Raw genomic sequence first — 12034 nt, 5'->3', positions numbered from 1 at the left:
CGAGACAATTAAATTTTAAAGCACTAAGGAAAACAAAAGAGCAGGAATCGCAATAGCCAAGTCTCATAAAGAGCTGCTTCTTGGGTACAGGAAGATAATGACGCTAACCATTTTTCTACTAGATGGCAGTGTAGTGTCACACTACATAAAAGGTGTTCTAGAAAGAAATTGCTTTCTATTTCAAGTGAATCTGTGCTTAGACTTGACTTCAGATAGCATGACACATAACAGCACCCTCATTGTAAGGGGACCTGCCATTAGTCTAACAGCGCAATGGGAGCCATACCCTAGTTTCTAATTTCCCAGAGAAGCAAAGTGAAAAGACAGTAAAACCCTGAGCTGTTCTGCTACACCGTACCACTGCGAGCACGGCCACGGAGAAGCTACTTGGTCTGTTACAACCGAAGGTTGTCTGTAATCAAAGAGCTCCAGGAGCAGAGGAGGCAGGTCCTCGCTGCTCAGGAGCAGCAGCCAGCTGGGCTTTTGAGAGGCAGGGGCAGCCTTTAGGCAACTACCCAGCTACGGTCAGGCGAGGTGAGCGGCTTCCAAGGAAGGTGCAGGGACGAGGCGAGCAGTGTCGCTAAAATTCAAAACGCAAACACAAAATAAACAAGGTTAGGGCTGAAGGACAAGGCAGATACTTGCAGGTAATTCAGCTGTAAGAGTAACCCCTACTTTGCCAGGCCGCCATTCGCATAAGCTGAACTTCAGATGTAACGCGACACAGCGGCTCACGGGCACTCCGGAAACCGACGTTAATTCCTGGTGAACACAGGAGCTACAGCATGTGTGCCCGGGGAGCCTGGTACGAGGAGGGGATCTGCCAGAGATGGCGAAGCCGGGGGGGAGGGCTGCAGGCAGCGGCAGGGCCCCCGCTCCCGTGTGTGCCGCGGGAGAGCCGCACCGGGGGGTCCCCGAGCCGCGGGGCTGCCAGGCCTGTTCGCGTATCACCGTGCACGATGCTCGCCGCCGTTAAGGACCGGGCTCTGCAACTCCCGACCCTTCCCCACCAGCAGTTACAATCGCGACAGCCCGTGGGACGCGGTTTAAAGCGCTTAACTCGCTGCAGAGCGAGGGTCGGGTTTTGTTTGCTCCGCAGAGCTGAAGGCATGCTGCACCCACCGCGGCAGCCCGGGCCGGTTTGGCTCCCGGAGCCCTCGCCGCACCCCGGTTTGCAGCCTGCTCCGTGCCGGGGTGCTCGGCACCGACCGAGCTCACACCGCGCCGCACCCCCCCGCCGCAGCAGCATCCCCGCCACGACGGTGCCCAGCGGGTCCATCGCCCATCCCGCCGCACCGGCGCCCTCCCGCCACGGGGCGGGAGGGAACGGGGTCCACGGGAAGCTCCCCGGGGAAGGCCCTGGGCCCTCGCAACGGCCTCACCTGGAGGGCCGGAGCCGCACCTCCTTCTTGCTGTCCACCACGGAGGGGACGCAGTTGGTGAGCTCGGTCCAGTCGGCGTGCAGCCCGCAGCTCCAGCCAGTGGAGAAGCGGGAGAAGAGCCAGGTCTCCCGCTTGCCGGGCCGGTGGCAGGTGCACTTCTTCTGCCCGGCGCGGCACTCGCAGGGCTGCTCCAGCTGGATGTTGCGGACCAGGTGCCGGCCGAAGGTGGTGCCGCCCGTCTTCTGGATGTGCAGGAAGACGATCAGGTCGTCCCCCTTGATGTTGAAGTCCACCCGCCGCAGCAAGTCGCCGGCGGAGAAATTGAAACGGGGAACGAAACGCGCCGGCGTCTCGTCCTCCGCCCGGTACGGGTCGGCGGCGGCGGAGGGGCTGAGGGCGCGGAGCCGCAGGAGCTGGCACTCGGTGCCCGGGCAGACGTACTGCAGCACGATCACGGCGAAGAGGAAGAGCATCACCAGCGCCAGCAGCACTTTGTGGGACCGGTCCTCCATCGTCGCCGGGAACGCCGCGCATCGCCGCCGCTCACAGCCGCAACCGCAGCAACCGCCACCACCGCGGGGGGCCACCCCGGCCGCGCGCCGCCGCCATCGCCCCGCCGCCGCCGGCCCTTCCCGGCAGCCCCTGCGCCGCCTCCCCTCAGCGCGCTCCCGCCCCGCCCCAGCCCGCCCCGGCCCCGCCCCCTTCGCCGCGCCACGCCCCCTCCACGGGGCCGGCCGCCGCCGCGGCCTTTTCGGTGCTGGCGCGCGCTGAGGTTTGCACGTGGCCGAACTGCACTGCCCCGGGAGCGGGAGCGGGACGCTGCAGTACCGGGGAGCTCTGCGCTGCACCGCGCTCCAGGCACGGCCCGGTACCGCCGTACAGCGGTGCGGTCCCGGGGTGCGCGGCGCGGAGCCGTGCTCCGGCCACGGCCAGGCACTGGGCACGCTGTGCTCTGAGCACGGCCCGGTACCGGGGCGCTCTGTGCTCCGGCCGCGGTGCCGGGCCCGAGGAGTGCCGCATGCTCCGAAGCCCGTGCGCCGTCCCGTAACCGTTCCCAGCCCGGCTGAGGTCCCTGCAGCAGCGGGTTGCCCAGGGCGGAGGCTGCTGTGCAGCAGGGAACAGCCGATCGATCCCATGGCAGCAGCACGCCCGCGATGCGCCACCCAGCCCGTCCGTCACGCACCCTCCGTCGCTGGCCCCCCGTACACTGAGCTGTGCTCTCTGCCCGCACCGCACACTAACACCCGGGCTTTGGCAGGGGGGTGAGCACGTTGCCTTTTTTTTGACGTTCCAAGTGGTTTCAGGTACCAAATACGCGTGCTGTTTCTGTCAGCATATTTTGAAACCCCTCTGCACAATGAGAGTGCTCTGTACATAAAAATAAAAAGGACTCTCTGGGTTTATCTCCGATTAAAGTCCCTCGTATATTTATATGCACGTTATGTCCAGCCCCGTGGCTCCTGGTGTGTTGTTGATGAGGCCTGGTAGAAGGGAGCACACCAGTGCTCACCCCAGCTGTGCTGGGAGCATGGCTGCAAAGCCACCGTTTACCGTGCCATTCTGCAAGACCACCTGCCCGCTCCATGCAAGCCACCCGCAGGGCCAGGGAGCACAGCAAGCGAGCTTGGTTTTTTTCTTTCGTTCTTAGGTGCAACTGATGTTGTGGCAATTAGTGTCTGGGAAAACTAGAGCTCTGCAAGTGACTTTTCAAAAAATCAAATATAAAATGAGGCTTCTGGCTAAAGGAGGTTTTCACGCCATCCCTGATGTCCTTCTGTTCTTCCGAGGAGGAGCAGCTGGGGCAGGACCTGGCATTTGGCTGCCCCCAGTTTAACCGATGTGCTCCAATGTCGAACTGGTGGGCTCAGCTCCAGGTGTTTCACAGAGGTGCTGCATCTTGCAATGCTCCTTCCATCTCGCTAATCCACGATCTCAGGTAGGGCTGGAAATGCCCGAGCTTCTCCTTCCCCTCGGATCAGGTAGAGGGAGCAGCCCTCCCTAGCGCAGTACCTCAGCTTTTGCTCTCCCGTTGCTTCTGATGTCTCAGTTTCTCTGCCTGGCCAATCACCCAGGAGCTGAATTTTCTAATATGCACAGCAGACAGCAAAGACAATCATTTGAAAACACTCTCCCAGACCTTTATCCACCATAAAAAGAAAAAAAGAATGGCCTGCCTCCTTTCTCCTCCTCTTACAGTACTCCTGCAATTCACTTTAAGTAATTTCGCCAGGTGCACGTGGTGTTTGGAGGGAATGTCTTTATGGTTTTCATCCTTGAGCAACCTATCCTGTCTTTCCTATTTTTTTCCCCAATTGTCTCTAATATTTTGAAAACATTTACACTCACAATAATAGGCAATTTTATCACAAAGATTCTAGGCATGAGAACTACTGAGTTAATTTGCTTCTGTTTATATCTGTCTCTCCAAAATGAATGGATTGCACCATTTAATGAAAACGCTGTGTTCTGAAATTCAAGCCTTAAAATTGTAAAGATGTTTCTGTGCTTTATATCCATCACTCTCACAGTCGTTTATATAAAAGAAATACATTTGCCTCCAGCTTTATTTATTTTACATTATGAAATAAAAAAGATGTGTGCTGGGTTAAAACCGATCCTGAATGCTAATACATAAGAATTAAAAGGAGGGAATAACGATGGCCTAATGTCTACATTAAATTAATATATACTATAAAAGATATGATGCATACTGGGTTGGTGTTCCCAGCAGAGCCATTATTTTGGAATGGGCTAAACAAACAATGATCATCCTTTCACTGATGAGTGATGGTCTCCAGTCTGCTGCCTTCTCACCCACAGTATGTAAATGATGCTCCGCTTTGATCCAGGGACACAAAACATTTGCTTAGGCACTAAAGAAAGGACAATCACCTTAACTGGATAAAAGTAGGACAGAATGAAGCTGTTAAGGTTTTACAGCATGGTGAAGTTTCTGTGGCTGGTACAGAAGCTGCTTTAAGTCAGGAGGTCAAGCAGAAATGCCAAGTGCCTAGTAATGCCAGCAGAAAAAAAAATCTCTGCCTTCTTCCTGGCATGTATTTCCACAGATCTCAACCACATGGGCCCCACACACCACCATTCTCCTGCTCCCCACACACCACCATTCTCCTCTGCTGACACAGGGGATCCACCCCTCACCTCTGTGTGTGCATGGCCATGCCTGGACGAGCACATGGGCATGGCCACCTCTCCTCTTCCACCTACGAGCACCCTCTCCCATCAGCTGGTCCCCTCTGCCCCCCACCCCCTCAGCAGCCGCTCCCCAGCACCTCCAGTCCCAGTCCCTTCCTGCTGCTGTGGATGTGACAGCAGGATCAAGCTGAGCTGGTGCAGGATTTCATCTTGGGCTGACTCCCCCCTCTCCCCGCTTATTTACCCGCAGAAATGTTCAGAAAGGTGGGGGTTTGTGTGCAAAGGCACCAGGTATTTGCCCAGAGACAGATCAATACCGCGCCTCATGCCTCAAGCCCTGAATTGATCTTTGCAGCTTTAGGAAACAATTGTCAGCGCATGCGGGGGACTGATCATCACATCCCTGTCTATTTTCTGAAGACCTTTGTTTCCACAGCATCTGAATTTCGCCTCTGCCTCTGGCTGGCAAATGGTGGCTGCTTGGCCCTAACAAAAAAAAAACCCCACACATCGGCATTGAGGTAAGTGGGCTGTCGGTGTGTAAACCCGAGCTTTGTTAGGCATTATCGCCTCCAGCTTATTGAAGGGATCAAAGTTTCATGTCAGGTCAACCACAGCAGCTCCCAGCATCTGCTGCTTCGCAGAAATATGGGCAGAGGTGCAGGCAGCTGCAAACCCCTGGGCAGAGAGGCAGGATGGGGCCATGGCAGCTCCGTCCAGGGCTGGGGTAAACCCGACTGCTGGGGTAACCCTGACTGCTGGGGTAACCCTGACTGCTGGGGTAAACCCAACTGCTGGGGTAACCCCAACTGCTGGGGTAACTCTGACTGCTGGGGTAACCCTGACTGCTGGGGTAATCCCAGCTGCTGGGTGAATGAGGTCTTTTTCAAATCAGAGGGGAAACTTTATTTGCACAATAGCACAATTAGAATAACTTGATTAAAAGAAATGCAAATGAGCCATTAACTTTGCTTTGCTGAATCTCCTTGTAATGTGATCTTTCTTACAGTACCTGTGCAGGAAGGGGGAGAAGATAAATGAAATAATGACAGAAAGCCTCCCGCATCATGAAAATAGTGTATTTATTAAAATAACAAACACAACTGTCACCAGCCCAACTGCTGCAGCTTTCTTTTGCAGAATTGTCTCTCTCAGCCAGAGTGGCTGATGACTGAACAGGTTTGCAGCCAAGGCATTCAAAACCACCCTTCCCGTCATGGATCCTCAAAGTGATGGAGCAGGTTCTCCAGCCTTGCCCTCCACTGCCCCAAAGGACATCTCCCCCCACCACTTCCATAAGACGTGCAAATCCAATACTTTGAAAGTTTAACTTCTCTGTTGAGGCTGGGTAAAACTGGATTATGGAGTCAAAGGTATCACTGGGGGACAGACGGCGTGAAGATATCACCCTGTTCCCTGAGGAAACAGGGCTTTGAAAAAATGAAAAAGCACAGGGAAATGAGATGGTCCATTGCACTGGAGGAGAAGCAGGGCCAAGAGCAAGGAAAGGGCCAGCAAAGGACCAAAGAAATGCCGTGGTGGGAGGGGGACAGAAGTTCTGCTAGCACCTCACAGAATAAGTCCCTTATCTAGAAAAAGGGTATGCAAATGAGCAAAGGCATGGAGCAGTGGGGTGATGAGTAAAACTAATTAGAAAATGAGGCTTGATTATTCATGGACTTGACATATCAGAGAGCAGCTAATCAAAGGAATAATATGAGTTTGCATATTCTTTGTAATTGTGGGCATCAAAGCCTTGTTTCTTGTCACTACGGCATCACCGCCGCTCATTCCTAAAACCAGGCGCACTTGATGTGAGTGTAACGTCTCGCTCCGGATCACGTGATGGGTCTTGGAGAGCCTGAGGTGTCCAAAAGCACCTCTGCTTTTTCCAGCTATTGAACTGATCTTGCAGTTACCTGTACTTACAGATCTTGCCTTCCTGAATACAAACATTACCCAAAGCTCGTTGGATGTGTGGGAAACTGGGCAGCCTTTAAAAGCTTGAGCCAAAGACCTGGAAACTCAACAGACTCACCTTGCAAGATAAAATTGCAAGATAATCCCTTACGGTTTCATTTTGCTGCTGACTGATGGCTAAATAAACTTTGTAGAAATCACACACCGGAAGATAGACTTGGTGGGAGGTATCTGCACAGTACGTGCTGGGTGCAGGAAGCGTTCAAAAATACCTCCTTCCCAACACATGGCATCGGAAAGCATCCATCCAGGCTGTTCATTGCAGCAGATCTTGGATTTTCACCATCAGTTGGAGCCAGACAAAAGACAGGCTAGCTTTCAAGTTACGAGGTATCAGCAGTAATTCCATTTCACACATAGATCTCGGTCCTCTGAAAAGTTTTATAGGAGGACTTGATGTGGGGCTGGCATCTGGACATGTACCAAGCTTCTGGGCAACAGTCAGAGGGCGACTAAATGATACTGTTCCGTCACCAGCGATTCTTATCCCAGCATGAAATTGGCTGAGAAACTGCTGAAACATCAAATTCCCTTTTGATGAGGACAGCCTGGGACAACTCCAGGGAACAGGATCCATGGGGATGAAAGGGCTCTTTCAAGTATGCCTCTGAATCTGTGGGAAAAGTGAGATGTTGGGACGGCTCCTGCCACAGTTTGCTTGTCTGAATAATTACAGTGATGGGTATATTAATGCCGTCTGGCATTAGACCCAAAGAGCAACCAGGCGTTTGAAGAGATTACTGGTGAGGTGTGTGAAGCTCACTCTTTGGAGGTGCTTATGAACAGATTAGTAGGAATTAGAAAGGGTGTGAGCCAGGGAAGCCCAGGGCTGCAGACCAGATGGTCCAAGGGACATTTTGTGCCCACTTCCAAGATGAGATCGGGGCTGGTCTGCAATAGCAGCCTGGTAGATCGCTCCTCCTTCCCAATCCCCCCCTTCTTTTAATCTCACCATGCCCTTGCATCCCAGCACAGGGCTGCAAGAGGACAGACTAGGAATGACATTCATGAACCATTATGTTCTTGGGGGCAGCTCTTGTATAATACAAACCTGGTGGATCTGACCGGCTTTAGAACAAAACCTGCAGCATTTGCCCGATTAAGGTATGCTAGAGACTGACTCAGAGGATGTAGAGTGGTCTTCAGCAGTGGCTTCACACTGGAGAGAAAAGCTGTAGAAAACTTGTACAAATATTTGTTGCATCTTCCTCAAATCAAAGGGGAAATAATTTCACGTGGCCCTGAAAGGAACAATGGGAAAAGGCACGATATTACCTGATGCTATCTCAATACATAGTCCTGCATGGAGTAAATACAGTGGGATTTGGTCCAAAGGGATTCAAAATGTGTATGAAATCTGCCCTTCACAGTGCAATTATTCCAGCTTAATTACACTGGTTTTGAAATAGATTTAGTTAAACTGGTACTACCCTTTTGCATGGACACTCTTCAATCCTAGAGTAGTTACTATCGATTTAACTTAATTTGGTGTCATTCTGTGTACAGACTGCAGCTCAGATGCTGTACAAATATTTGCTTGTTAAAATTGGTGCTGAATTTGGGTGACATGGTCTTGTGGGATTGACCTGTGTGAGAGGGGATCAGATAGAGGAGCAAAAATCACAGGAAGAGGTCATAGTTTTCCACAGATGAGCTAATGCATATACCTAATTTGTAAAATGAATGAAAGAATAAATGAAGGTGAAGCAAAAAGAACCCCAAGCATCATCAAATAATAATAATAAAAAAAAAACTGTTTGAGTCCAGCTTCCTACCCAGAGCCTCCTGAGCAGCAGCACTGATGAATCTTCAGGGAGTGATCTTGTAGTCCAGTGAAACAAAGAAATGCTCATTTCACTGAGACATTTTGCAAAAGCAGATTTACCAGGGATAGCAAATAAATAATTCACAGTTTCTGAAGACGTGAGGATAAATTTTCTTTCCTTTATTTCAAACCTAGCTCTGCCAGTTGCAAAAGGCTGACAGCAAACATCCTCCTACAAAATAAAAATGAGGGACAAAGCAAGAGTTGCACTTTCCTGTTATGTGTAAAAGGACTCCTAAGAAAGAAAAAACTCATCTTTCTCTGTAGCCCCCTCCTCTGCCATCAAAGTCCACAGGGAAACGGAATATTTGTATTATACTACACTGAAACTTCTGGAATAAGAAAACAAAAATCAACATTTAAAATCTAGATGTCACCACAACAGAGTTCAGTAGACAACTCCCATCTGGGCTGGATGTAAATAAAGAATATTGAGCACAGCAATTTCTTATTGTTTCCTGAAAACACTCAGCATTCATAGTATTACAACGCTTTGCGATAACTGAAAGAAAACCAGGGCAGTATGATTTTTATACCTCCTGATCCCACGTTGTAGCCATTGGGTCACTTGGCCCGAGGCCACGTTTTCCCAGGGCGCTCATGGCCAGCCCTGCCTTTGCGTTACTAAAGTCTCTGGCTGCTCTTTGAATCCCCGCTCTGTGGGAGCTGCTGCCAGTCCTGCATGTGCCTTAGCTGCCACTTCTCCAGATTAAAATAGTAGCAGCTATTTTAATCCGCTGCTGGAATACATCCGAAGAAATTCCTTGCAATCCCTTTCTTCTCTTCCCAGCTGACATGGAGCTGCGTGGCAGGGACTGCACGTGCAGTAAGTGTCACTGCACAGTTCCATCCTTGCTTTGGACAGGAGAAATGGATTTGGAGGACCTGCTAAGGATGGTACCCGCTCCGTGCTGCGAGCATCCCTTTGGCCGATGAGGACTGAGCAGCACTGACTGTCCTCATCCTTGTCCAAGCCTCCTGCTCAGCTCTTTGGAGTAGGTTTGGGATGCTGCAGGCACCTGGGAGGGATGGCCTGGGATCATCAGCAGCCCCACCACAGCCTCAGCTCCCCCTCTCCCATCTGATGCCCTTCATGAGCCCTTCATCCTCCAGGCTGAGGGCTGCTGCGTAGTCAAACATTTGCCATGTAGATTGTAAGATCTAGTCCAGCACTGCTTAAATAAGAGAAGCTAACAAATGACTTCATTGGCTTGAACCTTTGTTAACTGCTAATTGATCTAATCAGAAAATAAGTGGGCAGAGGAGAGAGGGTTAATGCTTTTGTTCCTGCTCTGTCAGGGGTGGCAGGGTCCACTGCTCTTGTGTGTACGCTCCATTATACGCAGATGTTGTGCCTGCACTAGATTACCGTGGCAAAAACTACCTGTGCAAAGGAATGGTAAAGACAGCTATTATTTGAATGCACGGGGCTGATGCTGCTCCTTTTCCTATTAAAGATAAGCGACACGTAACAATACGGTCCTACACACTAAGGGGTGTATGACAGCACCTCTCAGCATCAAAATTCAGCAGATGTCCTACAAGGAAAAGCATCCTCTGACTGCACAGAGCTTTTACAGACCTGCCTAGGTCTGAAGCGATATTTTTATATAGCAGTGGTAAATTCTTGCAGTTGTTTGTGTCTGAAAATACTCAGGAACAAATTGATACGTTTCTGTACACTCTTCCAACCCACCTGATTGATGCCTGTTCATATTTTTAGAAGGCTGATCCTGGACTACTTCAGACTCAGGGTCTAGCCTTGGAGACGGAGCTCCCAAAGTATGGTCTGCTGCAGCCATCTCTGCGGGAGAACCTTGAGGCAGGACAGGTTGAGAGTCTCTCTCGTTGAGACTGTCCAACCTGGAATTACTCTCCCCATCCCATAGGACTCTCACCAAAACACATTTCCCCAACAGGCCTGTGCCTTTACACGTTTTTGGAACCAATCCACCATCGCCCTCCATTAATTAAAACATTAAAGCACGCATCAAGTTACAACCTCTGCCATGTCTCTGCTTGCAGTCCCTACCTAGCAAAAATCTCTTGGCCAAGGAGACTATCTCCTCTTGCTACTGGCTGTTGGACCAGCTCCGTGGGTTTACGTGAGCTGAGGAGTTCCAGGAGCTCCCCTCAAATCTGAATTTTCGAGAGCCTCTGGATAAATTAATCTGCCAGAGACCTGGGACTGCCAATGGGAAGCTGTGACACTATGCAGAACACTAACAACCAGAAGAAAAATAACTCATCAAAAATATTATTTTCTTTCATGCAAAGAATCAAACTTTAAATGATCCCATCTGTCACTTTCATCTGCACCCTGTTCCATTGGCTGAATTTTGCTCATTAAGATAAATTTCAAGCCAGCAGATCATTTGTACCTTCAGGGCTTTGATGAAATGTACTGTTGGAGACTTCCTCCCCTCCTCCATTTTTGACAGCCATGACAAAGGAATAAGTATATTTCTCTTATGCTGCTTTGCAATTGTGTGGAATGGCTTTGACCTTCCAAAAGGGAAAAACACCACATTCAAATTCCTCCTCCTTCCCCCCACGGGACTAGGAGCTGGCCAAGCCCCTCCAATAAAAGTTTCCCGTTCGACCTTGCCTTGTAAAACCCTCTTTTCTTTCCCAGCAAACCTCTAGCCCTTTCAAGACGTGTGCTGGAGAGCTTCTGTGTTGTGCAAATGGTTCAAACGTCTTTGTCTCTTCCCTGAAAAGACATAAAAGAGATTTGTTGGATTCCTTACCTCATAACCAAACACAACTGTATACCGTGCACTTTGCATGTTACGGCTCCCCACGCTTTCAGCCCCAATGACTTATTTTACTGTAAGTGTAATTATGCATTGGAGTGGTTTCATGAGGGATGTGATAAATCATCCGCCGCTTAAAGTCTTTAAATCAAGCCTGGGTGTTTTCAGTGGGGTCCTGCTTGGTGCCTGGAGCACACAGAGGCTCTCAGTGTATTTACAGGAGGGTATATAATCACATGGTCATGGTCAGCCATGGCATTGAGGAATTAGGGGATGGGCGGGACGGCCTTTGTCATGCAGGATGTAGGATTAGTTGGACTTAATGGTCTGGTTTTGGCCTTTAAATCTATGAATAGGGAAAAGGAAAGAGAAAAAACAAAAAAGAACAGAAGTCCCTATTATAGCCAGCATGTTTCCACTTTCTGAAAGCGGAGCCAGAGGGGCTGCAGGCAACTGGGGCTGGAAATGATAGCTGGAGAAAACCAAGGGCACCCCTGTGCACTGCCCCCTGCACCCAGAGCACCCACAAACCCCTTAAAGAGCCTCTTGCAAGCAAACCCAGGAGCCCAAACCCACTGGGATTTCCTGATGTCTTGCAGACGTGAGGACATGCACAACGCTCAACTGATTTTCAATTTTTTTTCCCTCCTTTGAGGTCATTTTAGGTGTTCCAGAACTAGAAATCTAATGCTTTTTCTGTTTCTAAATGAAGCTAATTAAAATTTTAATCTGGTGGACATTATCTTATTCATAATTAGAAGAGCTTATAGTGCAGCGATTTGGTTGGTACCAATCCTTTTTGCTTTAAATTGTGTTTCATTAATTGAACAGAGCTTAGATAGGTGCTTATAAGGTAATAAGCTGACTATCTGTTCTTAACAAAATACTCCATTTTCCATTGCAGCTGTACCTGTTCTGAACCTTCATGCTTTATGCTA

The 12034-nt window shown here is 50.1% G+C and overlaps 1 protein-coding gene across 1 annotated transcript in view; it reads right to left on the bottom strand.

Moving 5' to 3' along the window:
- Positions 1 to 1894, bottom strand: part of HS6ST2 (heparan sulfate 6-O-sulfotransferase 2) — a 136542-nt gene extending 134648 nt beyond the window's left edge. The window contains exon 1 of the mRNA XM_086619614.1: positions 1383 to 1894. Coding sequence (XP_086475740.1) covers positions 1383 to 1894 — 512 coding nt within the window. The remainder of the gene's footprint in view (positions 1 to 1382) is intronic.
- Between the last annotated feature and the right edge of the window lie 10140 nt (positions 1895 to 12034).

Source organism: Tauraco erythrolophus, chromosome 13 (genome assembly GCF_009769465.1).
Source record: "Tauraco erythrolophus isolate bTauEry1 chromosome 13, bTauEry1.pri, whole genome shotgun sequence".
Lineage (NCBI taxonomy): Eukaryota > Metazoa > Chordata > Aves > Musophagiformes > Musophagidae > Tauraco > Tauraco erythrolophus.
Note: the sequence above shows the minus strand (reverse complement) of the source record. Positions and strands in the feature narration are given on the sequence as shown.